The sequence below is a fragment of the Mastomys coucha genome, unplaced genomic scaffold (genome assembly GCF_008632895.1).
Source record: "Mastomys coucha isolate ucsf_1 unplaced genomic scaffold, UCSF_Mcou_1 pScaffold5, whole genome shotgun sequence".
Lineage (NCBI taxonomy): Eukaryota > Metazoa > Chordata > Mammalia > Rodentia > Muridae > Mastomys > Mastomys coucha.
The window spans coordinates 3,869,058-3,892,423 of NW_022196911.1; the positions used below are offsets into that span (position 1 = coordinate 3,869,058).

Consider the following 23,366-nt stretch of genomic DNA (forward strand, 5'->3'; position numbering starts at 1 on the left):
ACTGCAAGTATACACATACCCAGCTCTCTGCCCTGCAAAACCCTATGAAGGGCTTGGCCCTCCAAAGAGAACCACAGGGGTTCGCCATCTGTGTTATGATTCAATGAGAAATACCAACACTTCTCCACCACCAACTCGTGTACTGACTGTGTATCCTCAGTGGCTGCACTGTGTGGAGAAGCTGTGGAGCCTTCAGAGGTGGGGTCTGACTGGAAGACAAATCTCACAATGGGTGGTCCTCTGGAGGCCATACCCGCTCACTCTCACTGTAAACGTGGCTCAGAGCAGCCTGAGTGTCTTAACTCTTCTCTTCCAGGTTAGTTATTCTCTCCCTTTTGAGTTAAACCTCAGGACACAGGCAGAGCATAGACAAATTCTTTACCAAAGTGTAACCTACGTGGCCCATAGCCAGGGATAAAGCAAAACAAAGATTTGAAAAGGATGAGCATTTGTTTGTAGCTGCAGACAGAGCTTCCCTGGTTGTTAGTCAATCCACAAAAACAAGCCACGCACTGTGCACTGGGGTGATGAATTACCTTGAGATGTTCTCAAGGTACACTGACCTCCCCATCAAAGGCTTTGGGTTGTCAAGCTGAAAATCCATTTTAAGAACTGTCCTTTAACAGAAAATAAAAGCTTGTGAAATGGTTCAGGGTGTGAGGACACTTGCTATCAAGTTCAATTCCTGAAACCCACATGGTGGAATGAAAAAAAAACCAACTCCTGAAAGTTGTCCTTTAGTCTTAACATCCATTCTGGTAGCTATATACTTACACATGCACACACTCACACACACACATGCATACAGCACACACACTCACGCATACACTCACATGCATACAGCACACACACTCACACACCACAAACAAAAGCCACACATATACACACACCAGCATGCACACACTCACACCCCACACTCAGACATAACACACATACACACACCAGAGACACACACACATACGTATACACACTTGTGCACACCACATACAGATACCACACACTACACAGATACCACACACATGAACACACATGCACACACCAGACACACACAGATAAACACACATCTGCACATACACATACAATTTTAAGTTAGCTTGTTTCCAAGGCACCACACAGGAAAGGGGGGGGCTGCCTAGGATCATGCTTTCCTATATTCAGAGGTAGCTGCGAGGAGGGTTCAATCAGAGCAAGACACTTCTCCCGCTGCAGGAGAACTCGGTGTTATACATATGGTACATAGCACCTAAGAATTAAGGGCTCGCTGAGCGGTGGTGGCGCACACCTTTAATCCCAATGTTTGGGAGGCAGAGGCAGGCGGATTTCTGAGTTCGAGGCCAGCCTGGTCTACAGAGTGAGTTCCAGGACAGCCAGGGCTACACCTGTCTTGAGAACCCTGTCTTGAAAAATAAACCCTGTCTTGAAAAATAAAAAATAAATAAATAAATAAATAAAATAAAAAAAAAGAATTAAGGCCTCATGATGGTTTATCTACTGATTTTTTTTTTTAAAGGAAAGGCCATGAGGCTAGCCAGTGTATAATAGAATTCCCTGCAGAGAGCCCCCAAGATATCAGTAAGTGGAGCTAAGAATGTGGAACCTAAGTTGTAGTAGAGACCCCAGAATATTGATGAATGTCTGCCAAGGAAGGCTGCAGATACCAAACAGAGGCACTCTAAGAGATGCCATGTGGCTGCAATCAGAGCAGGGGTATGGAGCAAGATGTCCAAGCCCCTGGAAGCGTGCGTGTATCACATCACTATGCTTTTGAGATATTATACGTGGAGTTAGACGTGTTTGCCTGGCTAAGTTTTAGTCTTGTGCTGTCCTGGAATGTTTACTCTGCAATCGAATACTAAAAGTACATAACTTCCCTTTTGACTCCAGCAAAGGCTGGCAGAGTTGTCCTGGAGCCTCAGAGTACTCTGAACTTCCAGACAGTATTGGAACTGCTCAGAGGATGGCTGGCATGGATGTCTTGTGTATTATGAAGTAGAAGCCAGCCTTAGGAAGACAGGGGTAGAATGCTGTGTGTGGTAAGATTGAGCAATGTTCCCCAGGGGCTCATGTTCTTAGCACTAGTGCCCGGCTTCTGCTGCTGCTGCTGCTGCTGCTGCTGCTGCTGCTGCTGCTGCTGCTGCTGCTGCTGCTGCTGCTGCTGCTGCTGCTGCTGCTGCTGCTGCTGCTAGGAACTGTGGGAGCTCTAGGAGGCGAGACCATTAGGTCTCAGCTGATGGGAGGTCATTAGGGGTAAGCTTTAGAAGGGTTCAGTCCCCCTCCTGGTTCCAGCTGCTTTCTGCTTCCTGGTCTATCACCATGCAGCAGCTGCCACCTCAGCCTCCTCCTGCCATGGTCACAGTCTCTCTGCCACGCCTTCCCCACAGGACAACTGAAACTGTGACCCAAATAAACATCTCTCTCCAAAGTTGTTTCTATCAAGGTCAGGTTCCTTTAGCAACCAAGAGGTAACACAATGGCCCAGCAGAACTGCAGAGCAGAAACTTTTTACCTTTATATTTCTATAACTCCACTTAAGATAATAAACCAAAGATGGAAAAAAAAAAGTGCTTCTGTCCCTGCTTCCCCAGAGGTAAGAGGGCTCCTGGTGATATTCTGCACAGTGCCTTGTTCAACCATTATCAGGTAAGCCTACTCCTGTGCAGATGAGAACAGGTACAGAGGTCCACAACCAGACACTGATTACAGAGAGTGAGGGGCCCGGGAACACTTAGCGCTAAGTGGGATGTCTCCATAAAATCCCTCTCCTCAGAGACCTGGAGCCCTGCAGCAGAGGAAGTAGAAAGAGGGTAAGAGCCAAAGGCATGGAGGACACCAAGAAAGCAAGGCCCTCTAAGCCAACGTGATCATCACAGAGACTGAGGCAGCAAGCTCAGGGCCTGCGCAGGCCGACACACCAGGTCCTCTGCGTATATATTATGGCCCACGCCAGGTCCTCTGCGTATATATATATATATATATATATATATATATATATATATATTTTGGCCCATGCCAGGTCCTCTGCGTATATATTATGGCTTCTGCTTTAGTGTTTTTACGGGATTCCTGAGTGTGCAAAGGAGTGGCTCTCTGATCTTTGTGCCTTCTCTTCGGCTCTTTTCCTTACTTTGGTTTGTCCTGCCCAATTTCAAGGTGATAACTTTTATCAATCTTACATTTAATTTTTTAAATGAATGGAAGGATGAAGGGAAGGGAAGGGAAGGGAAGGGAAGGGAAGGGAAGGGAGGAAGGAAGGAAGGAAGGAAGGAAGGAAGGAAGGAAGGAAGGAAGGAAGGAGGGTTGTTGAGATGGCTCAGCGATTAAGACCATTGTCTGCTCTTCCAGAGGTCCTGAGTTCAATACCCAACAACCACATAGTGGCCCAGAACTATCTATTCTGGGATCTGATGCCCTCTTCTGGCATGCACGTGTACATACAGATAAAGCACACATACATAAAATAAATTTAAAAATCATAAAAGGAAGGAAGGAAGGGAGGAAGGAAGGAAGGAAGGAAGAAACAAACGAATGAACCCAGTCACTAGGGTAAAAGTTAACAACTAAACTGTCACTTCTACCTGCTGGGAAATGGAAAATCAGTTTTCTTCAATTGGATGATGCTGGATCTATCAATCACTGCAGAACAGGCCTAATGTTCAGGAATAGTTGACTAACATATAACAGACACCACAGTTTTTCTATGCATGCTTTTAATTTGATTACAGTTGGGTGCTGTTTTGCTTTTCCCTTTTATGGTTTTATTTCACTTTCTTGGCTGGGGAGGAGGACTTGTTTTTATATTAGGTTTTTGTTTTTTGAGAAAGAATTTAAATCTGGATGTGTAGGAAGGAAGCAAGAGAGAATCTGAAAGGATATGGGGGAGGGGAAGGATTTAGTCAAAATATATTTAAATTTAAAATTTGTTTAAAATTTTAAAACCCTCCATTTAAGGATAAAAGACAATATATATATATATATATATTTGATTCTAATGCTTTAAAGTCAAGTGCTTCAGACTGGGAAGAAAATACACTCACAAAAGAATGCTCAGTCACGCCCCTGAGTCAGCAAACATTCTCATTGTCATTGTCATTGTGGGGAATCCTTAAGGAAAGCCTCCAGTCTTAGCATTACTGACCCAAATCTTTTCACCTTGATGAATGTGTGCCCAGCCTGTGTGTCCCTTGCTCAAGTATGAGAAATATCCTGTTACACTGTCAAAAAAAAAAAAAAAAAAAGAGTCATATCTGTATACCTCTACTTACAAAACTGGCAGATTCATGGACCAGGGACTCTCAGGGACTGAGAGAGGCAGAATTAGCCATGAGGACCACCAGGTACAGAATGCTTTATAGGGTATGGAGGTGTCCTGTGATTAGACTGTGGTGACTAATGTACAGTTCTGAGTAGGTTAAAACCACAGAGTTCTACATATCCTGAGGGCAAGGGCTCCATCCCGGCATCATTACTATTTTACTTCCAAAGTAGCCATGTGCAGACAGACAGTATCACCTGGAAGCCGTCAGCGAGCTCTCACAAGCCCAACTCCCTGCACTCCACCTCTCCACAGGAAAGAGAACAGTCTAGATCCACACACAGGGAATGGCAAGGAATACGTTAGCATCTTCAGTCTAAACAAGGGCAGCCCTGCCACCTGCTGACTACTGCTCAGACTTTTCTCTGTAGCCGAGAGACTGGCGTCTCGTCCCTTTGTCATGTTGGTAAAATCCAGATGATCCGCGCGTGTATATATATACGGCGGACAGAGCTGCGCAGGAGGTGCTGGGAGCTGCTCGCTCACAAGGTGAGGCCTCCACAGTTTATTCTGCTTTCTCACAGCCCATCTTCCTCTGCCCCTCACTTGTCTTGTTTCAACATTACAAAGGCAATGTGGACATTTCCACCCAGTGCTGGGAATCAGATCCCGGCTGGGAAAATGGCTAAAAGGTTTTGGTTTTGCTTTTGAGACCGGGTCTTGCTATGTAAACTAGGCTAGCCTAGAGCTCACTATGTAAGCCAGACTGGCCTCAAACTCAGAGATCTGCCTGTCCTGGGATTAAAGGCACATACAACTGTGCCCAGCAGATAAAAATATTTTTAAATATTTCCTTCAAGATGAATGTAATAACAAGGAGCTGGTTATTGGCTGAGTTAAAAACAATTTTCAGACACTATGCCTTAATAATTTAAAGAGGATGTGTTTGTTCATTAAAAATCAAGTTTACACAGCAAATCAGCAAGTTTCTTCAGGGATAGACATCAAATCTGAAAGACGTCAATACAACTTTGCTGTCACCAAACTGTTATTTGTGCTTGGGCACCAGCTGGATTTGTGGATGTACGTGCATCTCTTTCTCACCACTGATGTCATCATTAGAGCTGTGCAAGAATTTTGAGAAAAAAAAAATCAAGTTTAAAAAAAAAAAGTCACATTATTAAGGATGTTTCATAAATGTCTTGTCTAAAAAGTGGATCCTTTGTGCACAGAGCCTTTTAAAAAGCCAGGATGCCAACTCGATACACAACTGCTAAGAAAGAAGGTACTTTTCCATTCTAGAAACAAGCAGTACTGCAGGACCCTTCGGCAGGCCCGAGTTCCTGATAACAAACAAGCTAAAGTCTGAAGAGCAAAGTGGAGTCTCCAGTGAGGAATATCACCTTTGGGAATAAAGCATGGGGTGGCCTGGGTCTACTAACACCATTCAGCACTTCTGATTTGCTTAGATGAACCATACATACCTTTCCTCCCATGACCTCGAGGTTTAGCAAAAGGATCCACAATCCCCATCCAGTTCCCGTCTGCAGGCATGGACAGCGGCCGGGGCTTGCCTTCAGAGACCAGACAGTGAAGCAAGGTGAGTGACATTATCAACTTTAGTCCCCCCTCTCCCCTCCCACCCTGACATGTTACATACATACAGCCATACCCACTTAAATAGAAATGAAAGCAGTGACAAACTTTAAAGCCCCACATTGACACTGGGAAGCAATCCGGATAGAGGCAAGCTGAACTTGAGTCTCTGAGTCCCCAGTGCCAAAGTTAAAATGGTAACATGAGCTCACCCAGCTGGGCTCTGATGCCAGGCAGGGCAAACAGCTCCACAAGTCTTTGCTTAAGCCAGATGAATAAGGGGCTCATACTTGGAATTTCTTCGAGGTTTATGCTTTCCTCAAATCACCTTCAGAGACTGCCAAGTTCATGCCAGAAGCCCCAAATAAAGGGGTGGGAAATGAGTAAAGAGAGTCAGCCGAGCGTGATGCACGCGTTGGAGAACTTACCATAGGACGGTGTCTTCCCTCTCATTTTTGTGGGCAGAATATTGGTTCCCACCGAATACCCGGGCAGCTGATCGGAATCTGCGATGGTAAATCTGCGTCTTTGGCTCTCCTGGTCCAAGAAGGAGTTAGGGGACTCGGAACCCTTGCGCCCAGGCAACGCCTGTTTACTCTTACTGTGTCCTCCGTAGCTGAAACTCACATTCTCATCCCTGGAAGACAATGTGTGGTGATCAGGGAGTTCACAGAGCAGCTCTCCTGCTGAAGAGTGAACAACAGGAGCCCAGCTACCAGGGGCACACGTCTCCTTCCCACTGGAGAAGAAGCACGACTTTGTGGGTTGTCCCTTCAAGCACACACAGACGCCTGTGCTGAAGAACAAATGCTATGAACCTGTTTAAGGCCCAGCAAGCATGGCCTTCTCTTCATGTATGCCTACACAGAACAAATATACCCTGAAAACACGGCTCTTGCTTCCCCCACATTCTGTGCTCCAGGTGAATTCTCCCATTATGACAAGAGTCCGCAGCTGGGGTGTGAGCTACGGCACCATCTTTCTCAAGCAAGAGTAGGATCACGGCCTGAGTCCAGATTTGAAAACTCTGTCAACGCTATAAAGGGTGCTTCCCAGAAACCGGAGGGAGGGACTACTTCTTGAACTCAGTAAAAAGCTAAGTTGGATCAGTAACTTCATCCTTATCCTACCTAAGTTTCAATATACAGTGGAACTCTTTTTACTGAGCCCAAGTTTGCCAGGTGAACAACGTTCTTTCTTTGCATTGGCAAGTTCTGTGAGGCAATCAGTACAAGCCAAGTAGGCAAAATATAAACTAAGGAGGGCAGTGAAGCCTACGAGGGACATCCTCAGGAGAGCCTGTTATCCTCATGCCCTCAGCTTCTCAGAGTCTGTCTTCTACAGCTGAACACACCCTGCAACCTTCTCAGCTCACAAGCCTCTGTGACTCCCGACTTGTTTATCTTAATCCCTTGGCATTTCTCATACCTCAGAGGAGGTGTTCATTGGTGGCCTATGTGTATGTGTACACGTCTCCCCCAAAGGGATTTTAAAGTCCCAGCTCCCTTCCTTCCTAAAGACGTAGCGCCTTTCTCATCACTGCACATTCAATGGCACTCTCATTGAAACCCAGAGAACGCTAGGAGTTGGAGGCTACAGCCCGACGGTTCCTGACACAACGCCCCACACCTTGGCCTGTCAGGTTCTAGGGTCCCCACATAAAGAGACAACATCCCTGCAGCTTTAAGCCAGTCTGAATCTGGGTCATAGGACCCTCATGAATCAGGGACGAGGCCCACTTGTTAACGGATGCTTCTGATCACCGCACAAGAGGGAAATGTCTACATGGAGGGACTCACAGGGCAGCTTCTCTGTCCCCAGGCAAGAAGCACAAAGTAGCAAAGCCTCTGATGAACGGGGACGACAAATGAGCAAGGCACATTCACTACAACAACTGCTGCTCCAACTCTGCCTTGTGACACACAACGTGTTCTTCTTGGTTTGTGTGGGACCAGGTGACTGAGACCCTGGCGGTATTGGAGGCAGGGCCAAGTCTGTGCAAAGGGGTAACCTGGCCCCTCACTCAAGTGTATTCTGAATAGAAGCGACATCTTCTAGTGTCACCAGCATGTGTCCATATGTGAGCCCATATGAGTTAGCCTGGAGCACACACCTCAGTCAATACTGTCCTCTCTGTGGCCACTCTGCTACATCACATCACAGGTAGGACACAAACCAAGAGTTGATAACGCAAGCATACATGTGCCTTGCTCACACACACTTCAATTCATATCACCTCACAGCTTTTCACAGTGTCATAGTGTATGTGTGCATCTGTGTATATGTGTGTATGTGTGTTTGTTTGTATCTATGCATATATGATTGTGCATGTGTGTGTTTTGTGTCCGCGTGTGTATGTGTAGATGTATGTATGTGTGCCTCTGTGTATATGTGGGTATGATGTGTCTGTGCATCCGTATATGTGTGTATGTGTGCATATTCATGTGTGCCTCTGTTTATTTGTCTACATATGTTTATGTGTGCAGATGTATTTATCTTTCTTGGTAAAATCAGGATTTTACCCAAGATTCTAATGACTCTCACACAAATACTTTTAGTATCTTTTCTACAAATGAATTTATCATGGAGCTGAGATAACTTAAGTTACAGGGATCCCCAGGAAGCCCCATCCAAAGGCCCCCCAAAGCATAAACTTCTGTGAACTTTTTACAAGTGAGGTATGTTGGCATTCTTTTCTTAAAGAGCACCTCACCACCAAACGTATAACTTTCAAGTCCCATGAAGTGAGTGAGACCAGCCCTGGTTCGGCATCTAGCCATGCAGCGGCTAGCAATCCACTCTATGAAATGGCGGCTAACATACCGGGGAGAGTAGGGCACAGCAGGTGGAGGAGGGATGTATAGGTCCAGGATGGCTGGCTTCTCCTTCTTCAGGGGGGCATCCATGGTGCTCTCTGGGGACTGGGTTGTGGTGGGTGGGGGTGAGGTCTGCAACAAGAGAGCCACACATGGAGTGAAAAAGCAGAGGTCAACCTGGAGATTGTTCTTGATGTATTTGTTCCCCACCCCACACAGAGCAAGGCAGAGTACAAGCAGATGCTGAGCTCGCCCACGCTCTCATGAACACTAACAGTGATCAGTGTCCATGTTTCCACAAAGCAATCGGCTCACAGAGGACCTAGAAGTCACAGGGTTTGAACTCTAGCTTTAAGAAAAACACTTAAAACCTCAGTTTCCTCTTTTGGAAAACAGACATCCTGCAGGCTAAGAAAAGCATGCAGCAGTGTCCCACTGACTAGGAGTGTGGCCTTGGGGCCCTGGGTATGATCCTGGCCAGCCTTCTGATTAGCCGCATATTGCCGAGGCAGCTCGCTCAAATCCTGTGCCTCATCTATATGACGGAAATCGACAGGAAGAGGATCATCTTCATCCAGCTGGGCAGCTGTGGTAACCATGACAACACATATGAAGGGCATGCGCCATGCTTGCCACACAGTAAATATACAACTCTGTTGAATTTAGCAGTGAGGGCCCACAGTACAAACACTCGTGTATAAATTAACTTTAAAAATCAAATCCTTACTTTAACTCTAATTCCATTACTGACCTCAAGGGACTTACAGTCTTATTAAATATTTAATACTTACACGTGAACCATGTTTGGATCCAATCCCACGCCCATTCCCTCTCTTTTCCTCTCAAATTCTTGTTCTCTTGTTCCCTCTCCCTCCCTATCAGCAGGCCTCTTAACTTTATGGCCATCTAGTACTGCCTGAATGTGACTGGGGGCAGGGCCATCTGCTGCAGCAGGGGCAGCCTGTCAGAGCCCACATCCCCGAAGAAAACTGACCCCCCCCCTTCCAGAAGCCATCAGTTGCCAGTGGCTCCTCAGAGTGGTCAGACTTCCTGAGCTGGGTGATCTGTGCTAGGATTTTGGCAGGCTTGTGTAAGTCTTGCGCATGCAGAAAGGACTTACACTCTAAAATCCCCTATGAGACCTTCTACCTTGTTTCCTCTACAATCTAACAATGACAGTGACCAACCAGCTCCAGCCAGGAAAGGACCAGTCAGGTCCTCACAGTTAGCATGGGAACAGTTAGCATGCTAGACAACGGAAGGGAGGAAGCGCTTCCCTTTGACCTCTGGTTGTGATGGATGCAATGGAAGTTAGTGTAGACAGAACAATGGTCACCAAGAGTCAAAATGACAGCTACATTCAGATGGGACACAAAGGCAATGAGGCATGGATTCTGTCTATCTTCTAGAATAACCTCCCAACCTGAGCCCTTAATTCAGTTCAATATGGAATTCATTGATATCCAATAAATCAGTATCTGAAAGCACAGGGCCGAAATCCAGATCCTCGGAGCACTCCTGTAAGACATCCCCGCCACCCCCAAGTTCCAACATCAAGAGTGATTTTTCTTTAGGAAGACCCTCATCTGTCAGGATGCGGCCTAAAATCAGAATGGCAGCCCTCTCTCAGGGGGAAGGACACAGTGAAGGTACAGAGAAGGAGGAGATGACACCCCTCCCCGGACTGTTGAGAACCCAAGCATAATGAACACTGAAGAATGAGGCGGAAAACAACATCCAGGGTCGGGAACTGAGCAAGCCTAGGTTCCTGTCTGCCAGCGTTCCCGTTCTGCAAACAGCCTGGGTGCACAGCAGTGTCTACATCTTCACGGTGGTTACTTCCCTGGGTCAGAAACAAAATTAAGTGTGCTCCCAGGTCTCCCCAGCTCCTCGTTGCCCTAAAGAGAGAAAAAATGGAAGTGTGCCCCTTCCAAAGTCTATTTCCAAAAGTCAAGGGATAAGGGGACTGGAGAGATGGCTCAGCAGCTAAGAGCACTGACTGCTCTTCCAGAGGTCCCGAGTTCAATTCCTAGCAACCGCATGGTGGCTCACAACCATCTGTAATGGCATCTGATGCTTCTTGAGCTATAGAATACTCAACATACATAAAACAAAAAATCTTAAAAGAAAAAAAAAAGAAAAGAAAAAGAAAAAGAAGCTTAGAAGACATTTCACCCAAAGCTCACAGACAACACATGGCAGGGCTGGCATGTGAGCCCATGTGGTGCTGCCTGTGGACTCAAGAAAGGCCTCATTTCCAAGGCCTTGCAAATCATTCGTCACTATCTGAAGCACCTCATCACCAAGTCATCGCCTCTCATCTGCACACGCACACCTGCCGCCTATATGGTGCTTCTTGGGTCTACATATAGCCACGAGCTGGACCCCGCCCCCTCAAATGTCCTATGTCGGGGTCCTATGACCCCTGCCCTGGTAACTTCTGAATGCAACTGTAAGTGTATGCCATGATAAAGTTACAATGAGGACATTAGGATCCAACCTCATCTGTGTAACGTAAAGACTGAGGGAGGGCCATGGGAAGACAGAGAGAGAAAAGGTAGCTATTTCCAAGCCGGGGAGGGAGTCAGGCCTCATCAGTCAGGGCCCAACCCTATAGATACCTTGACCTTCAACCCCAACCACTCCACCTATAGATCTTTGTTATGGCAACCCTAGCAACGTAACACAAATATAAATATAAAACTAGGTGTGAACCTGCCACCTGAGGGTGAAGTCCATGCCCTCTAGCCTGGTACCCTATCTCTGCTATTACATAGCTCAACTTTACCTACCATCTTCGGCTCCAGAGAGTTTGAGGTGACCGTGAAGCTAACTCAGGGGCCCCCATATTGAGATCTCAGTCTTTGACACCAAAAGCCCAGAGCCATCCCTTCCATAGAGAACAGCCTTCAGCAAGTATGGCTACGTCTCCTAAGCAGACCAGCCAGTCTGCCGCTGCCTGATTCCACAGGACCTTCTGTCCTGTAGAGAGGCCACACTGGACCTGCCCTTTCTTCATGTGCCTTCCTCCTTCCCTTGGAGCATCTGCCTTTAAAGCTCACTTGGAAGAAATCACAACTCTGCCTCTGAGGACTGGCTTAAGACAACTTCCACCTGCAGGACCATACACCGGTGCTGTGGGGGTGCGTGTGTTTAAAGAGTGAGACCCATCCTCATCTGCAGATGCTACCCACCTCCCAGCTGAAAGTGCCAGACCCCATCAACAAGAAGGATCTCACCTATGCAGTCCCTACCACACTCTCTCTCTCTTTCTCACAGCTCTCTAGTGTCTGGTCTCAGGATGACACACGTACATTTGAAAACTGCTGAGTTGCCAAAAGCAGATGCAGACAGTTACAGCCAAGCATTGGATGGAGGTCAGGGACCCCTATGGAAGAGTTAGGGGAAGGATTGAAGGAACTGAAGGGGATGGCAACCCCACAGGAAGAACAACAGTATCAACTAACTGGACCCCTGGGAGCTCCTAGAGACTAAGCCACCAACCAAATAGCATCCATGGGCTGGTCTGTGGTCCCTGGCACATATATAGCAGAGGACTGCCTTGTCTGGCCTCAGTGGGAGAGAATGTGCCTCATTCTGTAACGACTCGATGCCCCAGGGAAAGGATGCACGTGAGGTGAGGTGGGGGGGTGTGTGTAAGGTGGGTGGGTAGATGAGCACCCTCTCAGAGGCAAAGGGGGGAGCAATGGGGTGAAGAACTCTTGGTGGGGGTACCGGAAAGGGGGTCAATATTTGGAATGTAAATAAATAAAAAGTAGGAAGAAAGAAAGGAAGAAAGGAAGAAAGAAAGAAAGAAAGAAAGAAAGAAAGAAAGAAAGAAAGAAAGAAAGAAAGAAAAAGCTGCTGAGAGAGGAGACTAAAATATTTTTACTGCAAACACAGGCGTGTGGGGTCATGCATGTGTTAATGACAATACATGCAAATCTTAAAATGCTGCATTGTGTATGTAGTTTGCATGTCAACTCATTCTTTTCAAGTTTGATTTTATGCATATGACTTTTTCTGCATGCATGTCTGCGAGCCATATGTGTGCAGTGACCACGGAGGCCAGAAAAAAGTGTCGGATCCCCTGAACTGGAGTTACAGAAGGCGTGAGCTGCTGTGTCCTCTGCAAGAACAGCCAGTGCTCTTAAGTGCTGAGCCACCTCTCTTTCATTTTAAAACCTAAGTGACTTAGTCACGTGTCCCACGTGCTCCGGCCTCCCCTTGGCATTGCTGAGTTCCACTCTAGTATCTATACCTGTGGATATAGCTGCGGCACTGTGTGTCACAAAGCGCTCAGATGAACAGCTTGAAAGTTCTGCACCTTTCACATGAAGATGCAAAATAAAAACCACATGCAGCTCTACAAACGAGGTGTGATCTAAGATTTGAGGACATTTTAGAGACAAAGTCTCACTTTGTAGCCCTGGCAAGCCTGAAATTCACTTCGTAGACCAGGCTGGCCATGAATTCACAGAGATTCAGGTGTTGGGGCATGCATCACCATATTTGGCTTAAGGACCTTTTCTAAAAACAAAATCAAAGGTTTTAAAGTGTTATTGAGAAGAAGAAACAGTGGCTAATGGGTTTGCTGAGGGTGGGGAGGTTGCCTCTGGGCCCCTTGCCCTCAGCTGAGACAGTAAAGGCAGATGGTGCTTACAGAGGCTGGAAGTCGCGAAACTCGTCTTGTATACATTGCCTTGTATACACTGCCATGGGCTGGCGATTCTGAGCTTTGCCTAAGCAACAGTACGCAACCGCTGCCCACCACCTGAGCTAAAGTCTCTAACCCCACCTGACCCTCGGCCAAGTGCTCCCAAGCACGCTAAGCAGCATGGGCGTGTGAGACCTGCCCTTAGTGCCCTCACCCCATAACTGAAACATTCCTCCTGCAAGGAGAAGGGGGCTTCTAAGAGTCAGAAAGTAAACAAAACACATAAAGGTGGGGATACTCTTGAAAGTTATAAGGATTTCCCTCAACATTACAGGTAGTAACAGTTGCTAGGGAGGAGGTATTCGCAGGACGCACGCTTGCCAGTCATGCCGGGGACGCTAAGGATATAGCTTTGGTGAGTTGTCACTCAAGCTGGGGTGGGCTTTTCAGTGAGAGAGCAGCCTCTGAGTCACTATGCTCCTGTTAGTCGCTCCAATAAACTGACTGGCAGCTAGCCTTAGATGGAAGGATTTCACAGGGTGGCCACAGATGCCCTACCTGGGACAAATAGACACTCCCCAGGAAAAGCCACAGAACTTGGGCTAAAAATAAGTGACAAGATATAAGGCGAGCCTTCCACCTGTGCCATCTGCAGTGGCAGCACCTGGAACGAGGCTGGCGAGATGGAGGAACTGAACTGACCTTTTAAATTATTTAAAGAGTCACATACGGCAAGTGGGTAACCACACCATTCAGCACTTACATTTTCGTGCAAGCAGGGCTGGAGAGTAATGACTGGCAAACCAGCCCCTAAAACCATTCACCTTCAATTTTAATTCCCCCTTTTTTTTAAAAGACCTTGGCCACAATCTACTCTAGACAAAGGTCTCCGATGGTCACAGATACCTGCACGAGGGGCGGCTTCCACCGCAGGTTCTTCAGTGGGGCTGGAGTGAAGCTGAACGAGCCCGTGGGCCTCTTCTTCAGCAGCAGCACCACACCCGTGGGATTCTCTCTCAACTTTCTCACCAGATTTTTCAACTGCCACCCGACCTTGATAGAGGGAAAAGGAGGAAGGGGGCGTGGTCATGAGCCATGAAAATCTAACCAGTGAACTAATGTTGAGAAAATTCATGTTCTGAGCAAATGGGTAAATGCCAAGTGTGTTCAGCTTAGTACTGCTTCAAACAGTGAAAATACAGGGTATACACTGTAATTTTTTTAATATAGAGGTCATAGGGATGGATCAGCCATTAAGAGCATTAGCTGCTCATGAAAAGGACTGATTCCCAACACCCATGATGGGTGATTCACAATTGCCTATAACAACAGTTCTAAGATATGATATCCTATACTAGCACATATCTACACATATGTGTACATACATATACATACACACACATCTTTAAATGTAAAGGTAATTAAATTTTCTGGAGGGAAATCATTCAATTTTCTGGAAGTAAAATCATATCGCAATAAACAGACTCACCACTGTCTGCCGATTGACCTGAATGACCTCATCGCCAGCGTGAATCTTCTGAGATCGGTCTGCTGGAGACTGCATAGAAACAAAGAGACCTAGCTTAGGCGTTTAGCTCTCTCTTTCAGCCTTTAGTTCTTTCTTCTGTAGAAGAACTAGCCACAGAAATAAAGCTTCCTCAAGATAAAATAAAAGCCATGTATTAAAGTAGTCCATGGGCCTTGGCATATGAATCTGGTGCAATCTATTACAATGTTGGCTACAGTGGATGACCTCTCCATTAACACCTGAGTATGTCTAAAGCATGAAGTGTGTGTCCAGATTGTTGAAATAGCGAGCTGATAAAAGGCATGAGTTCACCTATAAATAATAAGTAAATAGCTGGGAAACCCTACACATCTCCCCGTTGGCCTTCACCTTACAAAAGTAGGTAAGCCATTAAACTTGTAAAGATCACTGTAATTCTTACAAACATAAATCTTTTTTCTATCCTGTTTTACATAACACCATGCTATTAAAATAAGAAGTTAACAGAAACAGAAATGTTATTTCTTTAAAGAAAAAAATTTTTTATCATCAGGTTATATTCAAAATAGGTACAGCTTTAGTAAGAAAAGAATCTAAGGTTGAGACAATGGCTCAGTAGCTAAGCAGGAATGGGGCTTAAGGTGCTCAGGGCCTCAGTAAGGCTGGACATTGTGCAAGTGTGTATGTGTGTGTGTGTGTGTGCTTTGTATTCAGATAGCAAGACAAATGGCAGACACAGGAATCTGGAAGTTCCCAGGCCAGCTAACCTGAGTACTCAGTAGCAAACCGCAGTGCCTTTCTCAAGGTTGAAGGTGAACCCAAGGTTGTCCTCTGAACAACACACACACACACACACACACACACACACACACACACACAGACACGGTGGCATATGAACATACACACATACACAATCACACTGGTAAATATGCACAAATAAACATACACTGACATATACATCATATACACACACAATACGAAACATATATACATCATACACTACTCAGAAAGATTTTTAAAAAGAGAAAAATGTGGAGCTGGAGAGATGTTTCTATAGTTAGGAGCACTGGGTGCTCTTCCAGAGGACCTGGGTTCAAGTCCCACATGGTATCTCGCAACTGTGTGTAACTCCAATTCCAAAGAAACTGGCACCTTCACACAGATAGACATGCAGGCCAAACACCAACGCACATTTTTTAAAGTATGTTCTGTCCTTTCTGAAAGCCACTGCTTAACAACAACAAAAAGTCCATAAAAGGATACAAGCCACTTGTCAAACATGGTGCCAAGAACATTCTTGTTCATTAAGTGAATGAAAACTTTCTGTTTAAGACATATCACACAGTGAAGTGGAACAGATAAACCTTTGGTCTCTAATTAAACATTATCTAGGTCACAATAATTAATCTTGTAACATATATGAGTGGTTGAAACTTCAATTTACAGTTATCTGAGGGCAAAATAGCACCTTTGAACAGGAGGGCGGGCAACCAGTCTCAAAACACACTTGCTGGGTTTTTCTCACTCCGCTGCAGCAACAGGCTCAATGAGAAATTAGCAGGCGGTGTTAAACTGCAGAAACGCTGCCTCTGGCTCAGGTAACTATGCCGGGTGTTTTCAAAAGCATCTTGTACATTGTCATAAGAACAAGCAGAGCCTCTCTCAAGAATAGCAACCAGCTGAACCCAGGGAGGGCGACACCCACCCAGAGCCTCTTCCTCTTCACTTGCTTTTCAACAATGAGTTCCTTTCTGCACCAGTGTGTGGACCCCTGAAGCTAAGTCTGACCCTGCGGACACCCTCATCAGCACCATCCACCTAACCTTGTTGAGCTGAGGATTCATCTGGGGCAAGCATCATTTTATAAGAGATGGCCTTAGGAGTCCTTGTTTATAGACATGCAATCTTAAATCACTACTGTCCTTGAACTACTGTTAATGAACTACTGTCCTTGCCTGATCTCCCTTCTGAAGGATGCTTGTGCCTGCATTTCTCAAATGTCCCATCAAGTGAGTGTTTGGCAGAACACTGATAAAGAGAGAGCCCGATACCAAAATTTCCCCAAGTCAGGAGCTCTCGCCTATCTTCACCATGAGTCGGACTACAGAACAGCGATGCCTGTTGTGGTGTCCCCTCAGAGAGGGCCTGGAGGACAATAGCCCCATTCTTCTGAGTTACAACCAGTTCCCACCTCTTCTAAGGGAGGAGGCTGGGGAACAGAGGGGGCTCTTCAGGCTCTTGAATAAGGTCTCTACATCCAAAAAAGAAGTCAGATAGGGAGAGAGCACCACAGAATGATCTGCCTGATCCTGACTGCTCAGGTCATTCTAGGAACATGCAGGGGGCTCTGCTAAGAAGGGCCTGTTAGCTTTCGGTCAGCCTGGAGCACAGGGGAGTAGCAAGCGGAAGTAGAGAAGCAGTGGGTGATCTCTGACCACCACTGCTCACCTTCATCCAAAGACTCTAAGGGGAATTACAATTACCACCAATTAGCTCCATTGAAGAGCGGGCCTGGAGCTACCAAAGTACCCGGTGCACACCCCTGAGAAATAAGATCACAACTATTTCTCAGTTACACGACTTAGCCCGGGATCTAGTACATTCCAGGCCCTCAGTAAATGCATGCTGAAAACTAAAGTAATGGGTAATATTTCAGTGGGCTGCCAAATGGAATTAAATGTGCTCCTCCCCCCCCCACTTTTCTTAATCTTTAACTTGACTGCAGCCATTTCTGTTCTAAGGTGGTTTCTCTTCAGTTCTGGATGAGAACACCAGAGCAGCCTATATACAGAGAAACCATAGGTCTGCCACCCAGGTTTATGATTCTGGCAGTAATTTGCAGAGGAAATATCATCATTCATATCTAACATTTCAGTTGATTCAAAGGCAGCACTGCTTAGTCTCGTGTTCCACTCTTTAAACAAAAAGGACAGAAGAGGAGAGCAACCCAGGCCTTCCTGCAGCAGCACACGAGCACACTACACATTTATCAAAGAGTCATATGGCTTCAAGAAGACCTGGGAGAGTCTGGAAATGCCCATGGTCTGCTCAAGCCGAACAACACAATCACCAAATTACAAGACTTTATAGCTTCGTCCTTTAAGGACTGAAATGGTTACCACCCTTCTGAATCCCTCCAAACTAAAACAATGTATGAAGTAGGGCCTGAGTCTGCTCTTGGCATGATTGTGGGGGCTACACCAATAAGAAGTGAGTATGAATTGTATAAAGGATTACGTTTGTTCCTTTGAAAGTATGCCCAGATGAAAATCCTTTAAAGTTCCCTATACCATCATTACCTTCAGGGTGAAATGGCATAGAAATTCCTAGTGAGGGCTGGAGAGACGGCTCTGCGGTTACAAGCATTTACTAGTCTTGCAGTGGACTCGGGTTTGGTTCCCAGCAGCCACGAGGTGGCTTACAACCACCTACAACACCAGCTCCAAGGAATTTGACTCCCTCTGGTGCCTGTTGGCACCTGGACTCTCATGGTGCATATAAACTCGTGTAGGCATTCACAAAATGTTTTAATTAATTAACTAATTAATTTAAAAACCCTTTTACTCCCAACAGAATACTTAAAGGCACACCATCCCCCTCCCCACCACTCGTGTCCATCAGAGCTACAAGACTGATTTATTCAAGCAATGTCATTTTCTTACTGTAAAACCCAAGAGCTTGTAACAAGCATTCACCAAAGCTCATGTCACACTTGATCAAAAGGACTAATATGAAACTTAATATGAGACACACATTTTCACCACTTTGAGCAGATGAAAAAAAAAAAGGCTGACAAACTTCTCCCTGTACATATCCTCCTCCCTTGATCAAAAAGCCTGCTGTCTCAGACGCATGCTTCTTTTATGCAAGCTCAGGAAAGTTGTTGAAATGTTCCCACTTCATGCCAATGTCACTCAGAAGCTACCCATAGTTCAGGTTGCAAGAAAAATACATTCACCTAGCTCTGCTTTTTTCAAATTCACAGTATTTGAGAGGATAAGGAGTAAGTCCCGGGTTAGGGAGATGGCTCAATGGGCAAAGTGCTTGTTGTGCACACCTGAGACCTAACTTCAAATCTCCAGCACCCACGTAAAAGCTAGGCATGGTGGCACGCTCCCATAACCCAACAGCTATGGAGGCATAAACAGGAGAAATCCTGGGCCTTGCTGGCCAGCCAGTCTAGCCAATCAGTGAGCTCCAGGTTCAAGGAAACATCTGCTCTCAAGAGATAAGGTGGAGAGCAAGAGAGGAAGACACTCGGTGTTGATGTCTCTCCTCCACACAAATGCACACCCATACACATGAGAGCACACAAACATGTACAGAAACATACACTACACACAGTACACACTGTACATATTGCCACTAACCCCAGTTCTTCTGTGAGTGACTCACAACAACAGAGAGACCGTTATTTTTATACTTTGTGGGTTCACACCTCTATGGTGCAAAAGGAATAATTAGCACAAGAGTGAAGGCAAAAAAAAAAAAAAAAAAAGGAAAGAAAACAAAAACTTGATATGGCACGAGGACCAGAGCAATAAAGGGCAATTTAAATAATAAACCGACAACAGCTGGTAAGAAGTAGCAGCCAATCAGCTGACAGGATAAACACAACCAGCCACCATCAGTTCTCACACCAGATAGTATCACAATAACCTCGTGCACACACTTAACCCCAAAGCTCAGAGCTGGCAAACGTGTCTGAGCACACAGGGCTTGTACACCTCACGGATGCACACTTACATTTTCTGTGGTTCCAGTAATCACATGCAGTCCGTCATAGGTTGACTTGATGTACATGCCCTAGAAGGAAGCACCAACATAGGAACTCTTTACTTCAAAACACTGAACATTGTACACTTGTGTAGGCTTCCAGAACACCAGGAAACTCAGTCCAAAGAGGGGAGGGAGGGAGGGAGGGAGAGGGGTAAGGGGAGAGGGAGAGGGGGAGAGATAAAGAGGGGGAGGAGGGAAAAGGGGAGAGAGGATAGAGAGGGAGGGGGAGGGGAAGGGGAAAGGGAGAGAAGGAGAACACTAAATAATTGAATACCAGTAGATGAGATCAGATAGGTGACTCTTTGATGTTACAATGTGTGTACTGGGCACACAGGATTCTGCCATAGTTCTAGGATGGAGGAATTTTCTCAGACCTGCTCAGGGAGCCAGGCATTATAAACAAGGGCTATTCTTCTCTGACCGTTGCTTTTTTCCCAGAAAAACAATACAGTTGGTTCCATCTGGTATCAGTGGTACTCCTGGGATGACTTACTAGAGCCTACTGTAATGCAGAAGGGGCTTGCAAATGAAGTGTGTGAACCAGGACTAGCTGAGAGTGAATTGAGAACCGGCATTGCTCCTTGCTAGGGAAAGCCAAAGGGTGGAAGAATATGTTTTTCCTGAGAGACACCTTTGGGCAACACCATGTTACTTGACAAATATCTCTATGGTTCAACAGCCCAAATATAAATGTTCCAATTAAACTATGATGAGATGAGGGGAGACAGAGACGGGGGTGGGGGGAGGCAGACAGGGAAAAAACTGTAGCATTACTCAACACGCCCTGCTCTGTAACCTACACCCCTCAATGTTCCCACCATTTTTCCCAAGGCCTTCGATCTGTACTGAGTATGCTCCATACATCCTTCCACTAGCTCTAGGGTAGGAAAGGGCAATTCTGTTTCCTTCCACTCAGGGCATGGATCTGATTTGATCCTTGGCTACAAACTCACAACCAGGAATTCCTTCTGGTTTAGACCTAAACTATACTAATCCATCCTCTACTTTGAAAGCCAAGTAACACAGTGTATTTCTAACCACTGAGAACTTAGGCTTGTTAACGGGGACTTTTTTTTTTCTTTCCTATTTAAGAGACTGCCTTAAAATTGCCCACAAAAAGGTACACATCAGTGACTCTGCCTCCCCGCTTTATGTCCATCGCTAGCAGCAGCAGCAGCAGCTACAGCTGCTGTATGCTACAGCCAGCCCCATACAAGCTCCATGATCTCAGCACTAGGGCATCAACGTCTAGAGCCATCCATTCAGCAGGCCTGTCTATGGGAAAGCCTACTGTAAGCTCTCTGACTTCAAGGCGAAGCTAAGCCTGTCCGTGAGCCGCATGGCTTTCTGTAGCTCTGCAAATGAATCACCTGGTATTCCAGCTGCCTGTGAGAAGGCACCTCAGGCATCCCGAGCGCTTGTTATTCTATATCCCACACCAGGACAGAGGAAACATTTTGGAATTTTCCTAGGAGTCATTTCCTTCCACCAGCCTCCCCTCACACCCATCTTAAGTGCTGACAGAGACTTCCAGGATAGATGTTTTGTTCCTCCAGACCATCTCTCCTCTGTGGAAACATTTCATATTCCCTTCCATTGCTAAGGCCTAAAAATAAATCTGTTAAGACGGGAGGGTACCAGGTGGTGGTGGCACATGCCTTTAATCCCAGCACTTGGGAGGCAGAGGCAGGTGGATTTCTGAGTTCGAGGCCAGCCTGGTCTACAGAGTAAGTACCAGGACAGCCAGGGCTACACAGAAACCCTGTCTTGAAAAACCAAAAAAAAAAAAAAAAGACGTGAGGGTACAATTTTAAACTTTTACTCTTGAAAGATAGCCATCTTAACAAAGTTTAAGGTGGCAAATCCCTAACTATATGAAATATAATATAGTATGATATCATATGGTCATACCATATTATATCACGCCACTAATCAGAGCTACCATAAGAACAGGAAGACACAGTTTAATGCTTTAGTCAATGCTGGTATACTGGACTGGAAACCAAGAGAATACTTACCAGGCCTTCCTCAGGTCTAACATTTGGTAAGTGAACTTCCTCCAGGCATGCACACTGGCTCATAACAGGGTCTGTAGTAGAGCGCATTGTTTTGTCACAGATGCCATTTAAGACCTTGACCTGGAATTGAGGAAGTTCAATCATTAATCAGGTTTATCAAAAGCTCACTTGTAGAGCAATGCACCTTATGTGTAATCTCTGGCTCTGGCCAGCACTTGCTGTGATAATCCTGCTCAAGGAGCGCCCAGCACTGGGACTCTGTCCACGGTCTGCGGGCATGTCGCTACAGTTTCAGTTTTCTAAAAAGCATGGCGCTTTATGACCCCACTGGCAGTGAAGAAGTCCCCAGCTACCTGACAGCTTATTAATGTAGGGGGTCACCCCTGCTTTCCTAGATACTAAATATTGATGGGGGGGGAATATTCTACTCCAAATCAGTTTTTGTTGTTGTATTGTTTGTAATAAACTTCAGGTTTACAGTGCTTGGGAAGGAAATCAAGCAACAAACACATTGTTTCCAGACTTCCTCTCTCCATGCCAGCTTCCCCTGTCATTAGCATCTATCTATATGGTATTGCGTATTTTTACAGCTGATGAACCAATATCTAAATCCATAACTTTAAGTAGTCTTCACTTTTGTGGTGCATGTTCTAAAGGTTCTGACAAACATTTAATGTTTTCCATCCTTTATAAAAGCATTTGATTAGGTAATTTCATCGCCGTCGATGTCTCCCACATTCAACATAATAATCCACTTCATCCTTCCTTATCCTGGACTTCTGGCCAGCATTTATCTTTCCACTGTCTCCATGGCTTTGCTTTCTCTAGACTATCAACCACCTGGAATTATACAGCATGCAGCCTTTCCTTATTGGTTTATTTCAGCTAACAAGATACATCCAAGTTTCCTCTGTATCGTTTCATGATTCGATAGCTCATTTCTTTTTATTGGTGAGTATTACTCTATGTTACGGATACACCCTATGTGTTTATCCATTTACCTATAAAAAGCCAGCTTGTCTGCCTCCACTTTGGGGCAATTGGGAATAAAGCTGCTATAAACATTACATGTAATTCAGGGCAGATTTCTGATGACATTAAGTTAACAACTTCTTTGGGTAAGTGCCCAACAGAGCAACTGGTAGATCACACAGTTAGAATATGCTTAGTCTTGTAACTAACTGACAAACTGTCCTCTGAATGGCTCCAATTCTTCATCCCTCCAAGCAACAAGTGGCCTGTTCCGTACCATGGCCAACACTTGCTGTTGTCAGTGCTGAATTGTAGCCACTCCACTGACCATGCAGTGGCGCCTCCTGGCTTCAGTCTGTGACTCCCTAATCACAAATGAACATATTTGGTGTGTTTCTCTGCCCTCTCTGTGTCTCCTCTGGGAGGCTGCTTCCACCCTTTGTTATACTCCCAAGGTGTGATTGTCTTTTCAGTAGTTGAACATCTGGAGTAAAAGGGAGCGCCATGTTATGCTTTGTGATTCTTCTTTGCCTTTACAGAGGATTAACTTCTTACTATGAGGACAGAAACCATCTTTTGAAAGCTTTTTCTGATGGATATTGTAGTAGACATTAGAAATCTGTGGTTATGACAAACTCCTGTTTAATCTTCTTCGGTGGATGATAAAATAACACTTTAAGTAGTTCAGCCATGTCAGGTTTGTCTGGAGTGGCATGGAGCAGTTGAATAGTTGAGTATAGAAAGTTTGAAGCTCTAGGAGAAAATGTGA

At 45.6% G+C, this 23,366-nt stretch overlaps 1 protein-coding gene across 2 annotated transcripts in view; it reads right to left on the minus strand.

Moving 5' to 3' along the window:
* The window catches only part of Cnksr3 (CNKSR family member 3), a 99,642-nt gene that overhangs the window by 1,462 nt on the left and 74,814 nt on the right, over positions 1–23,366 (minus strand). For both annotated transcript variants that reach the window (XM_031352759.1, XM_031352758.1), the window contains exons 6-12: positions 21,626–21,745; positions 19,575–19,634; positions 14,811–14,879; positions 14,228–14,374; positions 8,672–8,796; positions 6,277–6,485; positions 5,737–5,826 (exon numbers count right to left, since the gene is read on the minus strand). In XM_031352759.1, coding sequence (XP_031208619.1) covers positions 5,737–5,826; positions 6,277–6,485; positions 8,672–8,796; positions 14,228–14,374; positions 14,811–14,879; positions 19,575–19,634; positions 21,626–21,745 — 820 coding nt within the window. The remainder of the gene's footprint in view (positions 1–5,736; positions 5,827–6,276; positions 6,486–8,671; positions 8,797–14,227; positions 14,375–14,810; positions 14,880–19,574; positions 19,635–21,625; positions 21,746–23,366) is intronic.